The 18,104-nt window shown below is 41.3% G+C and overlaps 1 protein-coding gene across 4 annotated transcripts in view; it reads right to left on the bottom strand.

Annotated features, from left to right (window-relative positions):
• The window catches only part of THSD4 (thrombospondin type 1 domain containing 4), a 594,279-nt gene that overhangs the window by 117,830 nt on the left and 458,345 nt on the right, over nt 1-18,104 (bottom strand). For all 4 annotated transcript variants that reach the window (XM_054688541.1, XM_054688540.1, XM_054688544.1 and 1 more), the window contains 2 exons: nt 6,364-6,539; nt 3,894-3,990 (listed from right to left, as the gene is read on the bottom strand). In XM_054688541.1, the coding sequence (XP_054544516.1) occupies nt 3,894-3,990; nt 6,364-6,539 (273 nt within the window). The remainder of the gene's footprint in view (nt 1-3,893; nt 3,991-6,363; nt 6,540-18,104) is intronic.

Here is an 18,104-nt window from a genome sequence, read left to right as displayed (position 1 = left end):
ATAGAAGCTCACATCAAAAAACAAGAAAGAACTCAAAGAAACAACCTAATCTCGAAGCTCAAAGATCTAGAAAAAGAACAACAAAAAAACCCCAGAACCAGTAGAAGAAAAGAAATAATAAAAACCAAAGCAGAAATAAATGAAATTGAAACTAAAAAAACAATCCAAAAGATCAATGAAACCAGAGCTGGTTCTTGAAAAAATAAATAAATAGACAAACCCCTAGCCAGGCTCACAAAGGAAAAAGGGAGAAAGCACAAATATCACAGAATCATAAATGAAAGAGGAGAAATCACAACGGACACAGCAGAAATCAAAAGAATAATCGTAACTACTATGAACAGTATTATGGAAACAAGTTCAACAATCTAGAGGAGATGGACAATTCCTACAACTCTACAATCACCCAAAGCTAGATAAAGAAGAATAGAACACCTAAACAGACCAATTACAAGCAGCGAAATTGAAATGGTAATTAAAAACCTCCCAAAAACAAAAGCCCAGGACCTGATGGATTTACAAATGAATTCTACCAACATTCAGAGACGAATTAGTGCCTATCCTTCACAAACTCTTCCAAAAAATTGAGAGGAAGGGACAATACCAAACACGTTCTATGAAGCCAATATTACACTAATACCAAAACCGAACAAGGACAACACAAAAAGGAAAACTATAGGCCAATCTCCCTAATGAACTGATGCAAAATCCTCAATAAAATTTTAGCTATCAGAATCCAACAATGTATCCATAAGATAATTCACCACGACCAAGTTGGATTCATTCCAGAGGCACAAGGATGGTTTAACATCCGAAAATCAATCAACGTTATCCAACACATCAACAAAAAGAAATATAAAACCATATGATAATTCAATAGATGCGAGAAAGCTTTCGACAAAGTGCAACACCCATTCATGATAAAAGCCCTGAAATTCTTGGATCAAGGAACAATACCTCAACATCATAGGCCATCTATGACAAGCCAACAGCCAGTATCATTCTCAATGGTGAAAAGCTGAAAGCAATTCCATTAAGATCTGGAACAAGACAAGGATGTCCACTCTCACCACTGCTTTTCAATATAATACTGGAAGTCCTAGCCAGAGCAATAAGACAAGAGAAAGACATCAAGGAATCCAATAGGAAAAGAAGAAGTCAAACTATCACTATTGCAGATGATATGATAATATACATAGAGAACCCCAAAATCTCCACAGAAAAACTAATTCAACTCATCAATCAATTCAGTAAAGTGGCAGGATACAAAATCAACACGCAAAGTCAGTAGCCTTCCTATACACAAACAATAAATCTGAAGAAGAAGAATAAAAAAACCACCCCTTTTTATTATCGCGACAACAAAAATCAAATATTTGGGATAAATCTAACAAAAGAGGTAAAGGACTATACAAAGAAAACTATAAAACACTGTTAAAAGAAATAGAAGAAGACACAGAAGATGGAAAGACATCCCCTGCTCATGGATTGGAAGAATAAACATTATTAAAAGGCCATCCTACCAAAAGCAATATACAGATTCAATGCTATTCCAATCAAAATTCAATGGCATTCTTCAAAGAAATAGAACAATTATTGATGAATTCATATGGAATCACCAAAAAACCCCGAATAGCCAAAGCTCTACTGAAAAAAAAAGAAGGAAATGGAGGCATCACACTCCCAGACTTCAAACTATACTACAAAGCCATAATCATCAAAACTGCATGGTATTGGAACAGAACAGACATACAGACCAATGGAATCGAATAGAAAATCCAGAAATAAACCCACAGATTTATGGTCAACTTCTTTTGACAAAGGAGCAAAGACTATGCATTGGAGCAAAGAAAGTTTGTTCAATAAATGGTGCTGGGAAAACTGGGTCGCTACATGCAAAAGAATGAAGCTTGACCACTACCTCACACCATACACAAAAATCAACTCAAAATGGATTAAAGAACTAGACATAAGACCTGAAACCATAAAATACATAGAAGGAAATATAGGCGAAACACTACGGGATTTGCATATCAAAGACATCTTTACAGACACATCACCCAAGCAGTGATAGTGAAGAGAAAGATAAACAGCTGGGACTACATCAAATTAAAGAGCTTCTGCCAGCAAAAGAGACAATAACAAAACAAAGAGAACCCCACCAACTGGGAGAACATTTTTGCACCCAACACTAATGATAAAGGACTGATCACAAAAATCTGCAAAGAGCTGATGAGACTCAGCAACAACAAAGAAAATTATCCAGTCAAAAAATGGGCAAAGAGCTAAAAAGAAACTTCTCTGAAGAGGAAATGCAAATGGCCAACAGACATGAAAAAATGTTCAACATCACTTGTAATCAGGGAATGCAAATCAAAACTACCATGAGATACCATCTCACACCAGTGAGAATGGCACATATTAAAAAACTAGCAACAACAAATGTTGGCGAGGATGTGGAGAAAAAGGAACTCTTGTGCACTGTTGGTGGGAGTGCAAACTGGTCCAACCACTATGGAGAGCTGTGTGGAGATTTCTGGACCTACTAAACATAGAGCTTCCATATGATCCAGCAATTCCACTCCTAGGTATTTACCCAAAGGACACAGAAACATCAATTCCAAAGAGCACCTGCACCTATGTTTATAGCAGCACTGTTTACAATAGCTAAGCTTTGGAAACAGCCCAAATGCCCAAAAATAGATGACTGGATCAAGAAGATGTGGTACATATATACCATGGAATATTACTCAGCATTCAAAAAAGATAAACACATGCAATTTGCAGCAACATGGATGGCACTGGAAGGGAATCATGCTCAGCGAAATAAGCCAAAAGAAAGAAAAATCCGGATGGTCTCACTCATAGCAGGAATCTAGAAAACTTAAATAAGGGACCAGGAAAATGAATATAAGAAAGTGAAAATCAAAATCAACAAAAAACTATGAACCAGAGACACTTTTTGGGGGGTGGGGGGGCGGGAGGGGAAGGATTGGGGTCAGAATGGGGCGTTTTGCATTGTATGGGGGAATATAAAAATAATTTAATATTTAAAAAAAAAAAAAAAAGTGAAAGGCACAGCACTGAAATACAACAAAACAATCGTAGGAAATCATCTGCAAAATGCTCTTTTTATAAAAGGGTGCTATGCATAAGTATAATAAAATATTTTGAAATTTAAAAAAAAAAAAAAAAAAAGAAGATGTGGTATATATAGTATATATAATGGTATACTACTCAGTTCTAAAAAAGATAAACTCTTGCCATTTGCAACAACATGGTTGGAAATGAAGATCATGCTAAGTGAAATAAATCAGAAGGAAGACAAATACCGGGTGATTTCACTTATGTGGAATATAGAGAAAAAATAAAGGAACTGACAAAACTAATCTAAAACAAACTTTAGAAATATGAATGCAGAGCTACAGCTATTAAAGGTGGAGGGAGGGAGAAGGTGGGTTCAAAAGGAGGAGGGAGCCCAATGGCTTAGCATAAAGGACTTTGGGTGCTTAGATTGTGGGGGGCGGTATGCTGACATACATCTGAGGAGGTGTGAACTTATTCCCCTAAGTCATAGACAGTATTGTAAGCCAGTGTTATCTCAATAAAGAGAAACAAAATGAAACATAACAAAATGTTGATCGGTGATGACCAACCCAGGATACAAACTTCATTTTTTAATCAGATGAATGAAATAGACTGAGCTGGGCTCTCACAAATGGTGAAGCATCCTCTGCTATCAAGGCCCACTGACTCTGACATGTGTGTCCATGAGTTTTCTCTCTGTTGATTGAAGGATAGAAGGTGGGAGCACAAAAAATGACAGGGGCTTTTAAAAGGAAATGAGAGTGGCCAGAAAACAATGAGAGAGTGGCCAGAAAACAAGGAATTACCTGGTCTTCTATGAGGTGGCACCTGCGGGCTGATGGCATTGGTCCCCATGATCACATACTCGTAGTGGACTCCTGGGTTTGGCTGCTGGTGTATCATCTGACAACGACACAAAGGTCAGTGTCACTGCCCCGGCACACATGCTCATCCCATTCCTACTCATCCTGTCCCCGCTTTCTCATGGTATAAATGCTACTATCTATAAATGAATGGGTTGACTCACATCAATGATATTAGAAGATCTGTGACAGATTAAATGGCAGCATTTTCATACAGCTTTTTGTTATTTGCTTTTGGAGGGCAAAGTACTTAACTTAGTCTCTGAGAAAGTCAGAAAAGAGTGGGCAGGAGGTGAAGATATTATAAATTCTAAATAAGGCGATGGGAAAAATAGTAGTGGAACTATTGCTTGGGCTCCCAGTCATCCCATACTTGGCTTAACGCTCCACGATGTTCATAAATGTAGGTTTACACCACAAGAGAACACGTTTAAACACTAGGTGGCAAGAGAGAGCTGTCAAAGAGCATCAGATTGCTGGCAGGGGCTGCCCAGGATCTTTCAGATTCCTTCAAAGTCCTCTGACCGTGAGCCTGGCTTAGGAAAGGTCTGCCCTAATCATCTCCCTCATTCATTTTTATCCAAGGAAAGCTAGAGAACCGCAAAGAGATGGTTCAGGAAAACAGGTCTTAGAGAAGGAAGTCTCCCTGGGCCACCATCTTGCAGGAATCAATGGCTAAAGCAGGGAGCTACACAGGGCTGTAGAAGTAGCAGTGAAACACCCTGCAAAGACACAGAATAAATCAGCAAGACCCAGCAGAACCAATCCCTTCCAGTTGGCTTTGAAGCACAAATATCCTTTGTGTCCTTCTATGCCTTTCCCAGTGGGAAGGTGTGAGGGGGCTGTGGTCTGAAGGGAGCAGCAGAGCGGGAATCTGCAGTGTACACAGGAGCCAGGCAGGGGGACAGTTCTGTAGTTCAGTCTCTACTGTTTCCAAAGGGGCTGTCCTGTAAGATCTGTAACCTACAGCAAGTCCCTTCACCTCACAGTATTTGATTTCTTCACGTAGAGATGGAAGAGGAAGCTGGAATGACAGCTGATCTTTAGGGTCCTTTTACCTACAAGTATCCCTGAGTCCTCCTGGCACAGTGGGTCCTGTCCAGCCCATGAAAGTTTCTGTTTTGCCTGCTTATACCATCATCTCTTACCTGCTCCCCACTTGTGAAATGGGGCCTTCATCCTATAATTCAGACAACAGAAAGCAGGTATAAGGATGGACCATTGGGCTCTTTATACCCAGAAACTACATGTCGAACCCCAAGGGGAGCAGAGGCATGACCTTGGGTCCCCGTGTGTTCCCTTATGCCCTCATTTCTCTTTTCACACAACCCCACATTCGATCTGAGACTGGAAACCCTCCCTGCTTCCTGCGCTGCTTCTGTGTGAACATTCTGCCACATTCCCAGTTATGAAATTATTTTTGGCTACCACATCTGGGATCACCCACCGTGGGCCTTTAAATACCTGGGCTTTTACCCCAATGCCATTTGAAACTTATCCACAGTCCAACAACCGACTGGACAGCCTAAAAAAAATATTCAAAATTAACTAGAACAAGGGTTCTTTTATAGTTTCTAGTCCATGAGCCACTAGGCCCAAGAGAAATGGACATGTAACCCTATAGCTAGAAAAGTAATACTTACAAAGCTCTAACACAGCAAATGTCATGTAGATCAGTCTGGCTTTGGAGACAGCAAAAGAACAGACATTTGAGGTTGAGCTCACTCTTTTTACCAAAATGAGTGATCTTGACCTTTTGTTTCTTGTCACCGTTTCCTAATCTTTTAGGAAGACAGGATTCTAGTAGTTTCTGTTAAAAATTAAGGATCAGTTTAAGTGATGGGGCTACTTAATATTTTAGTTTTGTGTAAAATAAATCAAAGTTTTGTTTTCTACCAAGCAGGGAACTTCTAGTAATTCTCTGTATCTTACTGCAAGTCTTATTGTATCATCTGGAGTACTCTGGAATTCTCCTTCCTTCATTTGCTTTAAAGGAATCTGAAGAGGGCTGAGAACTGTGGTCTTGTCTTGCTTCAGGCATTTGCTTTCTTTTGCCATAAAAAGAAAACATGCCAAATTAGCATTAAGAGGAAAGTGCCTGGAGGGGATCCAATGTTCATGAAATAAAGGACATGTTTTGTCTCTGATTTGGTTCAACAAGTAAAATTGGTTTTACTGGATCAATAAACTCTGAGGGTAATAAGCATCTGGTAGAGTTTAAGGTTTCTATGCACTAGGTACATTTCGAGGTGAATGGCCAAGACCAACGCCAAACATTTAAGAGCACCTCAAAAGGCTCCACTCAAATGGTTTTATGGAGCAACGGCAATAATTTGCTATTTGTTCTAAGCATGGTCCTTAGAAGCAACAAGATACAAACTCTAGACAACAGTCCAGAAACATCCAAACTCACATAGACATCCAAAATCTCATTAGTAGGCCCTTCAGCCAAAAAGGACTCTCCGGCAGTGCTGGAAATCTCATTTGGACGCTTGTAGGTGAACATGGTTCCTCCGCCTTCGTATTTTCCGGGTCGGTCAATTGCCCAGTTCCCGTTGATGATGGAGCGGCCAGAGCGACTTCTTAAGGCTGTTGAGAAAAATGAGATAGTTCCGCAGGTAAGTAGAGTCCTTAAGTGGAAACTGAACTGCTGCCCCAGTTGCTGGCTTGTTCACTCATCGAGAGTTTCCTCAGGACCCACTCTGTGCCAGACACTGATTGGGGCCCTTGGGGGACAGTGAGGCATTTAGACCACACCCCTTGGGGCTCTCTTATTTCCTCAATTTACTCCTTTTTTCTGCCACTTGAACTTAGTATAGAAATAAAGGCCAGAGTGGTCAGGAGAGAAAGATGTAGAGAAAGAGAGGGAAAGCAGAAAGAGAGGGAGGCAAAAAGGAGGGGGAAGGGAAACTATATTGTACCCCATTATCTAGGTTGCTGATTGCCACTCCGTGAGCTGATTTTGGCCTCCACACAGGCTTAGTTTGGCCTTTATTGTGTTTTCTTAGAAAAATAATTGAACACAAATTTTAGAATTGGGAGATTTCACATTAAAAATTTAGAGCTCTAGCATCTCTTGTAAAACAGGAGATATGTTAACGTTGGCTCCACATCCTGTGATGGCAGCCATGGGCTAGTGCTGAGAGGACGCCCCTTTTAGATGGAGTCTGTGTGCTCTGGCTCCCACAAATCCCCACCACCCCAGGACCCCCCAACACTGAGGCTACATCTCAGTCTTGTACCTATTATTTATAAATAGGGATTATTTATTTCATGTACAAGCACACTTACATTGTTATTTTTCATAGATAATACAATTTTTCCTATAATTCTTTCTAGTTGGATGTCTACTAAAAGTGGCAAAGCTAAAGACAGGCCAAGGGGCCACATGATTTTCTTCTACCTCCTCAGCTCAATTCATTTTATTACCTCCTGGCTTCTGTGACTGTTGAGGCCATGATTACGTTGGCTACTCAAAATCAGTCCTCACAACACTGCTGAGTAGATGCGTCTCCCATCTTTCAGAAAGAGGTTCAGGGATGAGAGGAGGTGTTCAAGTTCACAAAGATGGTATGTGACAGGTGATTTGGGATCCATACCCAGGAGGGAGGTAAGAAAGCACAAGAGGGGCCAGAAGTGGGGTGTTAGCATTAGTAAGAGAAGAAGGGACAGCACCTGAGCAGGCTTTCTTCCCTTGACCTCTGGCACCTTGAAACCTACAACCAGTGGTGGATTGGGTTTAAAGGAGATCGTATTGGGCCTCCCCGGTGGCGCAGCAGTTGAGCGCTGGGTTGCGAAGCTGCCTGCAGCCTCTGCAGTGCCGGTTCGATCCCCGGCTGCTCCCCAGCCACCAGAGGAGGGTCCCACATGGTGCGCAGACCTCTCCTGCCGCCTGCTGCTCCCCTCAGCAGTGTACTTCGGTCCTTCTGCCTGCTCTGCTCCCTGCTCTGGCTCGGTGAATTTTCTCAACCTCCTGCACTTCTGACTGTACCCAGTGCTTGTATAAATAAATAAATAAATCTTTAAAAAAAAATAAAAAAATAAAGGAGATCCTATTATAAGTGCCAGACACATAGTGGGCCTGTGGTGGCTACTCTGCATCACTTTACAGAGTTGCTAGATTTAATTTTTTACAATTTACTATGAAAAATTTATACATAAACAAAGTAGTGAGAACAGTATAATAAACTTCCATGCACACATCATCCAGCTTCAACTAATGATCAAATCATGACCCCTTTCACTTTGCAAATCCAAGAGCCCATTCATCCTTAATATTTTCAGCAGTTGTCTCTAAAATACTCCTTGTATTTGTCTCATTTTCAGCAGTATTTCTTCAATGGGCCTTCCCAGGTCTGTAGAATCAGAAGTTATATGAAGGCCAGAAGAGCATCTGATTCTCGGCAACCTCCCCGGAGGACTCTACCCCTGGTTGGCTGGTTTCCACAGCTACCGCAAGACCACAAGGAAGACTGAATTATAAAATTAATTCAGCTTATTGAGTGGCAAAACCAAGTTAAGAGTAGAGACCGAGGAAGAAGAGGGGTGGAGGCCATTTTCTCTCAAAAACCACACTTTCTGAGAAGACAGTGTTTTCATTTTGTAACTTCCAATTCCTCAGCCACCTCAAATCTGACTCTTACCGTCATCATCTCATTGAAACAATGCAAATGAATGTCAGAAAGACCTCTAAGTTGGTAAATCCAGTGGGCATTTCCTAGCCTCTCCTGCTGGACCTCTCAGCTGTGTATGGATTTCCTGACCACTCCTTCCCACGGGGAACATCTTTGGTTTCTGGAACACCATGCTCAGCTTCCTTCTCTTCTGTTTTTGGGCTGCTCATATTCCTTTCTCTCTCATCTACTAGGCCGTTACTTATCAGCATTCCTTAAAGATTAGAAGTAGACCAGCTGTGGGTCTTGTAACCCTTTCCTGGACAGTTTCGTCCATGCCCATGGTTTTAATCTCAACATTCCAGTGACTTCCAAATTTGTTTCCAATCCAGACTTTTCCTTTGGTACCAGAATTTTATATCTAATTGCCTACTTGACAGCTTCACTCAGACATGTTTTCTAAAACTGAACTCATCCCTGACCTCTCCTAGTGTTTCTTCTTTTAGTAAATGGTGCCACCATTCATCTGATCAGACATCCAGAGTAATCCTGGATGCCTTCTCCCTTCGTCACCCCTATGTCTAATCCATCATCAAATTTTATTTTACCTCCTCCATATTTCCTGAACACATCTGCTTCTTTTCATATCCACTGTCATAGCCCAGGGGCCAAGTTACCATTAGATCTCATCTGGACTAACTCAAAAACTCTCACTGGTCTTCCTGTTACCCTTCTTTTCAGTCAGAGTAATATTTGCAGAATGCAGATTTGACCACCAAATAGAGCTCCAAACCATTTCATGGCTTTCTATTTCTCTAGGAGGAAAAACCCCAATAATTTGTGGGGTCAGGGCCCCAGGTAATACAATTCAGCCTCATGTCTGTCTGTTCTTCCCTCTGTGCTTTCTCCCTGGCCCCCTTTTAGCTCACCTAATACATCATGGTCCCTCCACAATGCTGTTACTTCTTCCAGAAATGCTGCCCCTGATGCCAAGTTCTATGTGTTCTTTAGATATCTGCTTCTCCAGAGCAGTCTCCTCCCCCTCCATCCAGTCCTGTCTCTTCCTCACATGTTCTCACAAATGCAAGAGCCTTTCCTTCAAGGCCTTTCACCCAGTTGGTACACACATCTGCACAGAACAGGATCTGATTAATGTTTGCCTTGTAAACTCCAAAAGGACAAAAGACAGTAGAGTTTCCTCATTGTTCTACTTCTGGCACCCAGCATAGTGGTCACCACATCAAAAGAACATAATAAATGTTTACAAAATGCAAAAATACATACTAGAAGAAGGCAAACAGTTCAAAAAATATAGACAGTAAACCAAGCACAAATATACCTTAAGCAAATAAAAAGATATTTCCTCACCTTACTTATAATTTAAGAAATGAAAGTCGGGCCTCCCTGGTGGCGCAAGGGGTTAAGATGCAACCTATGAAGCTATCCACAGTCTCTGCAGCATGAGTTTCATCCCCAGCCAGGGAGCAACCACATAGCACAGCAGACCTCTCCTGAATCGCCCACTGCTCCCCTCAGCAGTGTATTTCAGTCAGTCTGCCTGTTCTGTTCCCCACTCTGTCTCTGGTGCATCCTCTCACCATCCCCCCCAACTCTGGCCTGTACCCTAGTTCTTGAATGCATAAATAAATAAATCTTTTTAAAAAAAGAAATGCAAGTCAAAACCACAATGGGATATTTTTGACCCAATAGATTTGTAAACATTTAAAAAATTTATAACCATCAACATTGATGGGTATATGAATAGGCAAACACCCATCACATTGACTCAGCCAGACTGAAGGCAATTTAGTTAGATTGTTAAAACTTTAAAGGTGCACACAGTTGATTGAAGAATTTTACTTCTAGGAAACTGCTTGAGGGATATTAAGAAATGTATACAAAGATGGCAGATATTTTTAAAATAGAAAAAACTAAAAACAACCTAAATGTCCATCAGTAAAAAATTGCTTAAGTAAACAGTCATATTGGATATTCATGCAATGCAATATCCAATGCAAGGAGATAGAGCTGTCTGTCTGTGGGTATGGGAGGAAGGCTACTTGAAAACTGAAACAAAAATGCAGAAGTGTATGCATTTGGTCTTATTTCTGTATTTTTAAATAAAAAGCATGTAGTTACGTGCATCGAACTGTTTAGAGAGAGACATAAAACTGTTAAGTGTTTGGGTACAGGAACTGGGGATGGGAGATGAGAAGGGAGACATTTATTTCTGATTTATATATTTTTACTACCATTTAAAATGTTTTTTACCATATGTATAACGACTTTTTTTCTTTCTTTTTTTTAAGATATATTTATTTATGTGTACAAAAGCTGGGTACAGGCCAGAGGTATGGCGGGGGCGGGGGGTGGTGGTGAGAGGATTCACCAGAGACAGAGTGGGGAGCAGAACAGGGAGACTGAAACACACTGCTGAGGAGAGCAGCTGGAGAGTTGGGAGAGGACTGTTGTGCCATGTGGGTAGCTCCCTGGCCAGCCGGGGATCAAACTCGTGCTGCAGAGGCTGCAGACAGCTTCACAGTGCTGTGCTTAACCCCTTTGCCACCAGGGAGTTAACACAGGCATACCTTGATTTATTGCACTATGTAGATACTATGTTTGTTTACTAGTCCTTCCACCAGCAAGAAGATTACAACTTGTTGGAAGCCTAGATCATGGCTAGCATTGTTTGGCAATAAAGCATCTTCAAGTTAAGGCATATACACTGGTTTTGTAGATATAATGCTGCTGCAGGCTTAGCAGGCTAAAGTATAGTGTGAACATAACTTTCTTAGATTTGACGTGAACATACAGACATTCATCTGCCTTGCCTTATTGCAGCATTCCCTTTTTGCAGTGATCTGGAGCTGAACCCACAATATCTCCAAGGTGTGCCTGCTTATGGGACATGGTACAAGCAGAAATATTGCTGAGGAATCTATGTATTTTTCCTTTTTAGCAGCTTCTTCTTAAAATTGCATTTAGAGCATCAAAAGCTCAGAGTTGAGGTAGGTTTTGTTATGATTTTATTGTTCTTTGTGATAATATTGTAGAAGAGGTTAATATCTGAAAACCAAGAAATCCATTAAAAAAGTCATTTGAAATACTGCTAAGGGGAGAGCTGAGAGGGCCTCCCCAATAAAAAAATGGGAAACCTGAGGTTTTTTATTATCAACTACTATTACCTACGCATCCTCTCTAAAGGTTCAGATGAACCTTTGACCACACACTAGCAGAGCAAAAAAGCCATAGCAAAATAAAAAAATATCAGAACAAAAAAAGTCATTTCAAATTTTCATTAAACAGAGTCTTGATTTCATATGCCCAAACTCCAAAATGAGCTCCAACCTGGCCTTTTGTGTCCAAAACAGTTGCATCTGCAGCTGATGTATCTGTAAGCAGTTCCAGGGCTATCAGTGGTGTCCAGAGCTAGACACCAAAGGTGCAGGGGACGTACTCTGGCTTGAGGGTGAACTCACTGAAGGTCAGGGTTTGGCAAAGCCTGTTTGAAAGGTACCCTCACAGCTATGAGATGATCAGAAAGTCTCTACTCTTATTTGACATTTGGGTTTTATTCCGAGCTAGTTGTCAACAATGGGCATATATTATTTGGCCTAAACTGTCTGTGCAGATAATGCCTTTCTCCAAGATTCCTAGAGGAGTCACTTCTACATCCAAGCCCTGCTTCTCATATACTTTTCCACCTTAATGCCTATTGCTGACAACCCTGCCCTGGCCCTCATCACCAAGTTAAGAAGCTTTCTTCTTTTGGAAAATGAAGGTTAAGTTCCTCCCACTAACAGAATTCCAAGCTTATTAATATTTTGTTTTTTTGTTTTAAGAAGCTATTAGGGAAGTAGCAAGGCAAAAACAAGTGTGGTGTCAACCGTCACGGCCACCAGTGCCAGCTGGAGGTCTGCAGCCCTGTGACTTTGGTCCAGTCCATGAGCTTGCCTGGAAGCCCACCTGTGGGCACGAACTCAAGCAAACCGCGGATTATGCTAGCTAATTAGAGTACCCTGAAAATTAAACATGACTATTCACTTCACACTGCCATTGGGAAGGGTCATCATGTTATATCTTTATTTTCACTAAGTTCTAGTTGAAATTTACCATTCTTTCTTTTATAAATGTAGGCAACATAATAGTATTAGCAGTCCTGTGACTTTCTCTCACCAACTACATATATATTCATATGATATAGATGTTACAGATATTTTGAAACTGTTTTTTTTAAAAAAAATCACTATTTTGAAATTACAATAGCTATTAAACCCTCCACAAGATCTCCTAATTTAGTGTTAAAGAAGCATGCTACTGTATTGCAAATTTGTTTTCTAAAAATATTGTGATTGGGCCTCCCCTGGTGGCACAGTGATTGAGCACTGGGCTGCGAAGCTGCCCGCAGCCTCTGCAGCGCCGGTTCAATACCCGGCTGCCAGCGAGGGTCCCACATGGCACGCAGACCTCTCCTGTCGTGCCCGCTGCTCCCCTCAGTGGTGTATTTCATCACTCTGCCTGTTCTGTTCCCCGATCTGGCTCTGGTGAATTCTCTCACCCTCCTGTGCTTCTGAGTGTACCCAGTGCTTGCATAAATAAATAAATAAATCTTTAAAAAAATATTTTGATTATTATAATTCAATATAATGGGTTCCCCTTTTACTCCACTGTATCTTATTTTACAGATTTAAAGATAGTAATCTGAGAGGATACCCACTGACTGCCAAAGGAGTCCATGGCACAAAAGAGTGAAGACCCCCCTTACCTAATGCTTTATGGTTTTCAAAACACAAACTCAGGTAATATGAATGCCAATCCTATATGGCAAGCAGGACATACATTGCTTTTATTGTACAGATGAGGAAATAGGTTCAGAGAGATCAAGTTACTGGCTCAAGGTCACGGACTGTCATGTAAAGTTCAGGACTTGAACTGTGATGTTCTGAATTCATATTCTTTCCATTATGCCAGTAGTTCTCGCAGAGCAGTCCTTGGACCAACAATTAGCACCCCCTGGAAGCTGGTTAGAGGTGGAGGTTCAGGCTGGCTGAATTAAAAACTCTGGGGTAGGGTCCAGTATCTGGGTTTGACAAGTCCTCCAGTTGGTTGTGGTACCTGTTATAATTGGAGAACTACTACTAAAACCTTCCCTTGTCTCATATTTTCAGTCCTGATCAAAAGCTAAGGGAGGAATTTTCTGGCTTTGCCTGGGTAACATGACCGACAACGAGAGGAGCGAAACTAAAGGCCAGTGTGTGTGTGTGTGTGTGTGTGTGTGTGTGTGTGTGTTGGGGTGGGGGTGGGGGGGTGGGGGCTTCCTTCCACCTTCCTACTAAAGCTCTCACACAATGACCTCCTTGCCTGAGAGCACTAAGGATTCACAGAACTGACCTTCCCATGGATTCTGAGTCACCAGCAATAATTCTAGAGTATGCCTATAATTGTGTGATGTATACACAACGCATAAGCCATTAAGAGTTTGGATTGTGAATAACCCTATGGGGGCTGGAGGAGCTGTAAAAAAGTCTAATTTAACTCAACCAGAAATTATATCGAGACATTGAACAAACCCACATACTGAATTGTTAAATCCTAGGATGCATAATTTCCCACATTTTTCCATGACTGACAGTAGACATATATGGTTTTATAGTAGGAGAGCAGTGGCTGCCAGGCAGATGACTAGGTTCTGATGTAGCTGTCATTTCCTGAACACTAGTGAAACTGACCCGATTAAGTCACTTCAACTGAGTTAATTATATTGGCAGCCTAATTTGTAGATGCATTAACTTAAAAAAAATTTAGGCTATGACATAATAGTGAAGCACATAAATAATAAATTTATACTTGGATGACTTTGTATATTTGTCTTGCATCTGTGTTACTATTATCTACATAAAGAAAAAGACCATTCTAGTGCCCCAGCAGGCTCCTTGACCCCAAGACTCAAGGGTTACATTACTCTGCAATTTAAGCATCATAATTTTGCTTGTTTTGAATTTCATATAAATGGAATAAATGGAATAATCCCATTCATACTCTTTTGTGCTGGATATCTGTTACTTAACATCTAGGTGATTCATCCACCTGGTTGCACTTACCAATAGTTCATTCTTTCTCATAGCCATTTAGTAGTATACAAACATTTATATACCATTTATCTACTTTTTCTATTACTGATAGAAATCAGTAATATTTGAGATGTTTCCCAATTTTTTAAAAAAAATATTTATTTATGCATACATGAGTTGGTCTAGAGGCCAGAGGTGTGGAGGTGTAAGAGGATTCACCAGAGACAGAGCGGGGAGCAGAACAGGCAGATTGACTGAAATACACTGCTGAGGGGAGCAGCGGGCGCAACAGGAGAGGTCTGCTTCACCACATGGGACCCTCGCCGGCTGGCCGGGATCGAACCGGCGCTGCAGAGGCTGCGGACAGCTTCACAGCATGGCACTCAACCGCCTCCGCCACTAGGGGAGGCCCCCATTTTTGACTCTTATGGGTAAAGCTGCTAGAAAATTTTTGTATATGTTCTTGGTAGACATAAATTCTCATTTCTGTTGAGGATATACCCAGGGGTAGAATCACTGGGTTACAGGTATAAGCATGTTTAGTTGTAGTAGGCACGGCCAAATATTTTTTCTAAAGTGGTTGTAACCTTGAGTTGATGTGGTTGGGAGCCAGGAACCTCACTGAAGGAAAAGAGACACACAAATATGGAATGGGGGAAGGCAACATATAAGCCTGGGGACATGTATTTGAATTTGAGATAATATGAATTCCTAATTTTGAAGGTATGTACATGTATGTTTATGTGTACATGCATGTACATATATGTATGCAAATATGCATATTCCAGACATGCATATTCCTAGCTCTGACTGCTAACAGGGTTAAGAAACATAGGTACTCCTTTAGCAATATGCCACCAGCACCTTAATCCCTGTCTTGAATATCAGTCATCATTAAAGGCACCATTTCCTGGAAAAATGACTAATTCTGGGGCTGGGGCTGGGGTGGGGGTACAAGCTAAGCTTGGAAGTCAGGAAGTGGTCACAAAACAATGGGAACATGTCACAAGGATACAGGTGTCACCTGCAAGCAGCACCTACTGACTGTAACTGGGACACTTTGAACACTCAAATTAGTAATGAATTATAAATTATTAAAAAAAAAGGAAACGAATGAACCATGGCAATAAGCAGCAGATAAAGGAACACACATGGGAGAAGGCAGGCTTCTTGCTTACAAGAGATTGCAATACAGAGGGGGTGCTGGTGAATATAGAGGGTGTACTGGTGAATGTAGAGGGGTGCTGGAGTTAGGAAAGTATTTTGTAATCATCATGGTAAAGATTGGATTTGACCAGAATCCCAAGAGGACACTAAGCTTGGGAGGGGGGCATTTTGATGTGGAATGGGATATTCCCATGGTGTTATTAATCCCCAGACTGCTTACTGGTTGCAAGGATGAAAGAGTAATTACCCCGTGGAGAAATTGGGCAGCATTTCTCAGGTGATCAAAACTAACATCTCCAGCGAGGAAAGATGGCCATCATGTTCCTCCTGACATGCCGCCTTGAGCAGGGCAGCGTTGCAGCCTAGAGTGTGTCTTTCAGTCTAGTCACAAGGAGAGTCAGATAGTGAGGAATGCTGGATTTCCAAAAGGGGAGGGGTACTGTATTATTTTCCAAAAATGTCAATATCATAAAAGACAGGAAAGTCTGTGGAAATATTATAGATCGGATGAGGAGAATGAGAAATGTCAACTAAATTTCATACTTGACCTGGATCCTGAGCCAGAGGGAGAAAAGGGCTACCAAGGACATTATTAGAATAACTATAAGAAAAGTTTGCATGTGTTCTGAGTCCCAAAGAATGTTATATGAAATAGATACCAGCTATGGTTGGTTTAAATAAGAAAATAAATTGGGCAAGGGAATATTGGGGAGTTGCAAAGATAAGACAGTATACAACTTCGCACACAGTTTGCAGACAGTACACACAGGTTCAGACAGTGCACACTGGTGCAGGCTATACAATATGACTAGAGAAGTTGATAAAATGCCCATGGAGTAGAGGATGATGGAGAGGAAGTGGCGTTCGAGCTGGAAAATGCAGGGTGAGGTGTAGTTCACCAGGCAGAGGACTGGAGAAGGGCATCTGGGGACTGGTGTGGACAAAGGCAGGGGCAGGAAGGAGCTTGGCATTGAAGGGGTTGGGGTCAGTCTGGAGCAGGTAGAGAAAGGGTGTGATGGGATGCCAGGGCTGGAGTAGAGTGAGGGGTGTGGAGTGAGAACCCCTGAAGCTGAGGTTGGAAGAGGAGATGGCTAATTGACTCCTACGGCTGGATTGCGGGCACTGGGGAGCCATGAATGGTTTTTGATCAGGAGAGTGAGGTCTGGGTTTCGGAGCTAACACTGCACTGGCTGCTGAATAGAGAGAAGTGCATTCACAACACAGTTCTCTAGTCCCTCTCTTGCCTCTTCCTGCACAGGGACAGCACCAGCTCTGCTACTGGAGCCATCCAACTGTGCCCTCTTGTTTAGGCTGAGCTCTCTACTCTCCATGAGCAGGGAAGGGCCTCTCTTTGCTTTACAAGGAATTACATTTGTTTGATGACTCCAGTGGATGTCATTATAGATCAGTTATTCTAGAGATAAGCCCAATATCTTTCTCACCTTAAATGAGCCTGCTTACTGATCCGCCTTTTTATTTGTAAAGTATTTTCCAGTTATTCAGATTCAAATTAGGCAATCATCTTCCCTATCTTCATTCCCACCCCTTTGTCAATCAATCTTCAGATATAGCATTTCCTTTTAACTGCAGCCACTTTGGTCTGCCCCCAGAATCAAGATTCTCTTTGCCTTACACCTGGACTGTGGCAGAGAACCAGGAATCTCTCTGCATGTTATTTCACTTAATCTTCTGAAGTACCCTTTCCTCATGTTCTTTTTCTGTCCCCAAATTTCCATGACTAAAAGATAAAGCCCATTCTCCCCTGATTCACAGTTAAGGTCTTGTATGATATGACCCTACCTTTATTACAGGCTGCTTGTCTTTATTCAATCAAATCTTGTCTTTATTCAATCATTTTGTACTAAGCAAAATGTTGGCAATTTGTGTTTCTGGCTTACTGTTTTCCAGTTCCATTATGATTTTTCATAAGGTATGAGCATTGTCCTACTTAGCATCTGACAAAAAAACATGATAGATGTGGAATAATGTCAGCATCGCCTTTTAATTCTAAGGTTTTATTCAAGTGATGCTATCCCTGCTTCTAACCTCTTAACCCTAGTCTTAATGTCTATCTTCTGTTCCTTGAGTCTTAATCATTTGCTATCTTGATTCTAAATGCAGTGTCCAAGCTTCTAAGATTTTTTTTTTAACTTCAGGAAAGTTGAATGAGACTCATAAAGCGCATGACCCTTCTCCTACGCAGACTCGCCTCTCTTTTTATTTTATTTTCCCTTTCACACTGGATTCCCACTTCTATCATCCTCTGCCCATCCCAGCAAGCACCTACGCTGATGTGACCTACA

The sequence above is a fragment of the Talpa occidentalis genome, unplaced genomic scaffold (genome assembly GCF_014898055.3).
Source record: "Talpa occidentalis isolate TD23 unplaced genomic scaffold, MPIMG_talOcc4v2.1 talOcc4.11, whole genome shotgun sequence".
Taxonomy (NCBI): domain Eukaryota; kingdom Metazoa; phylum Chordata; class Mammalia; order Eulipotyphla; family Talpidae; genus Talpa; species Talpa occidentalis.
The sequence above is the reverse complement of the archived record's forward strand: the minus strand, read 5'-3'. Positions and strand labels throughout refer to the sequence as shown.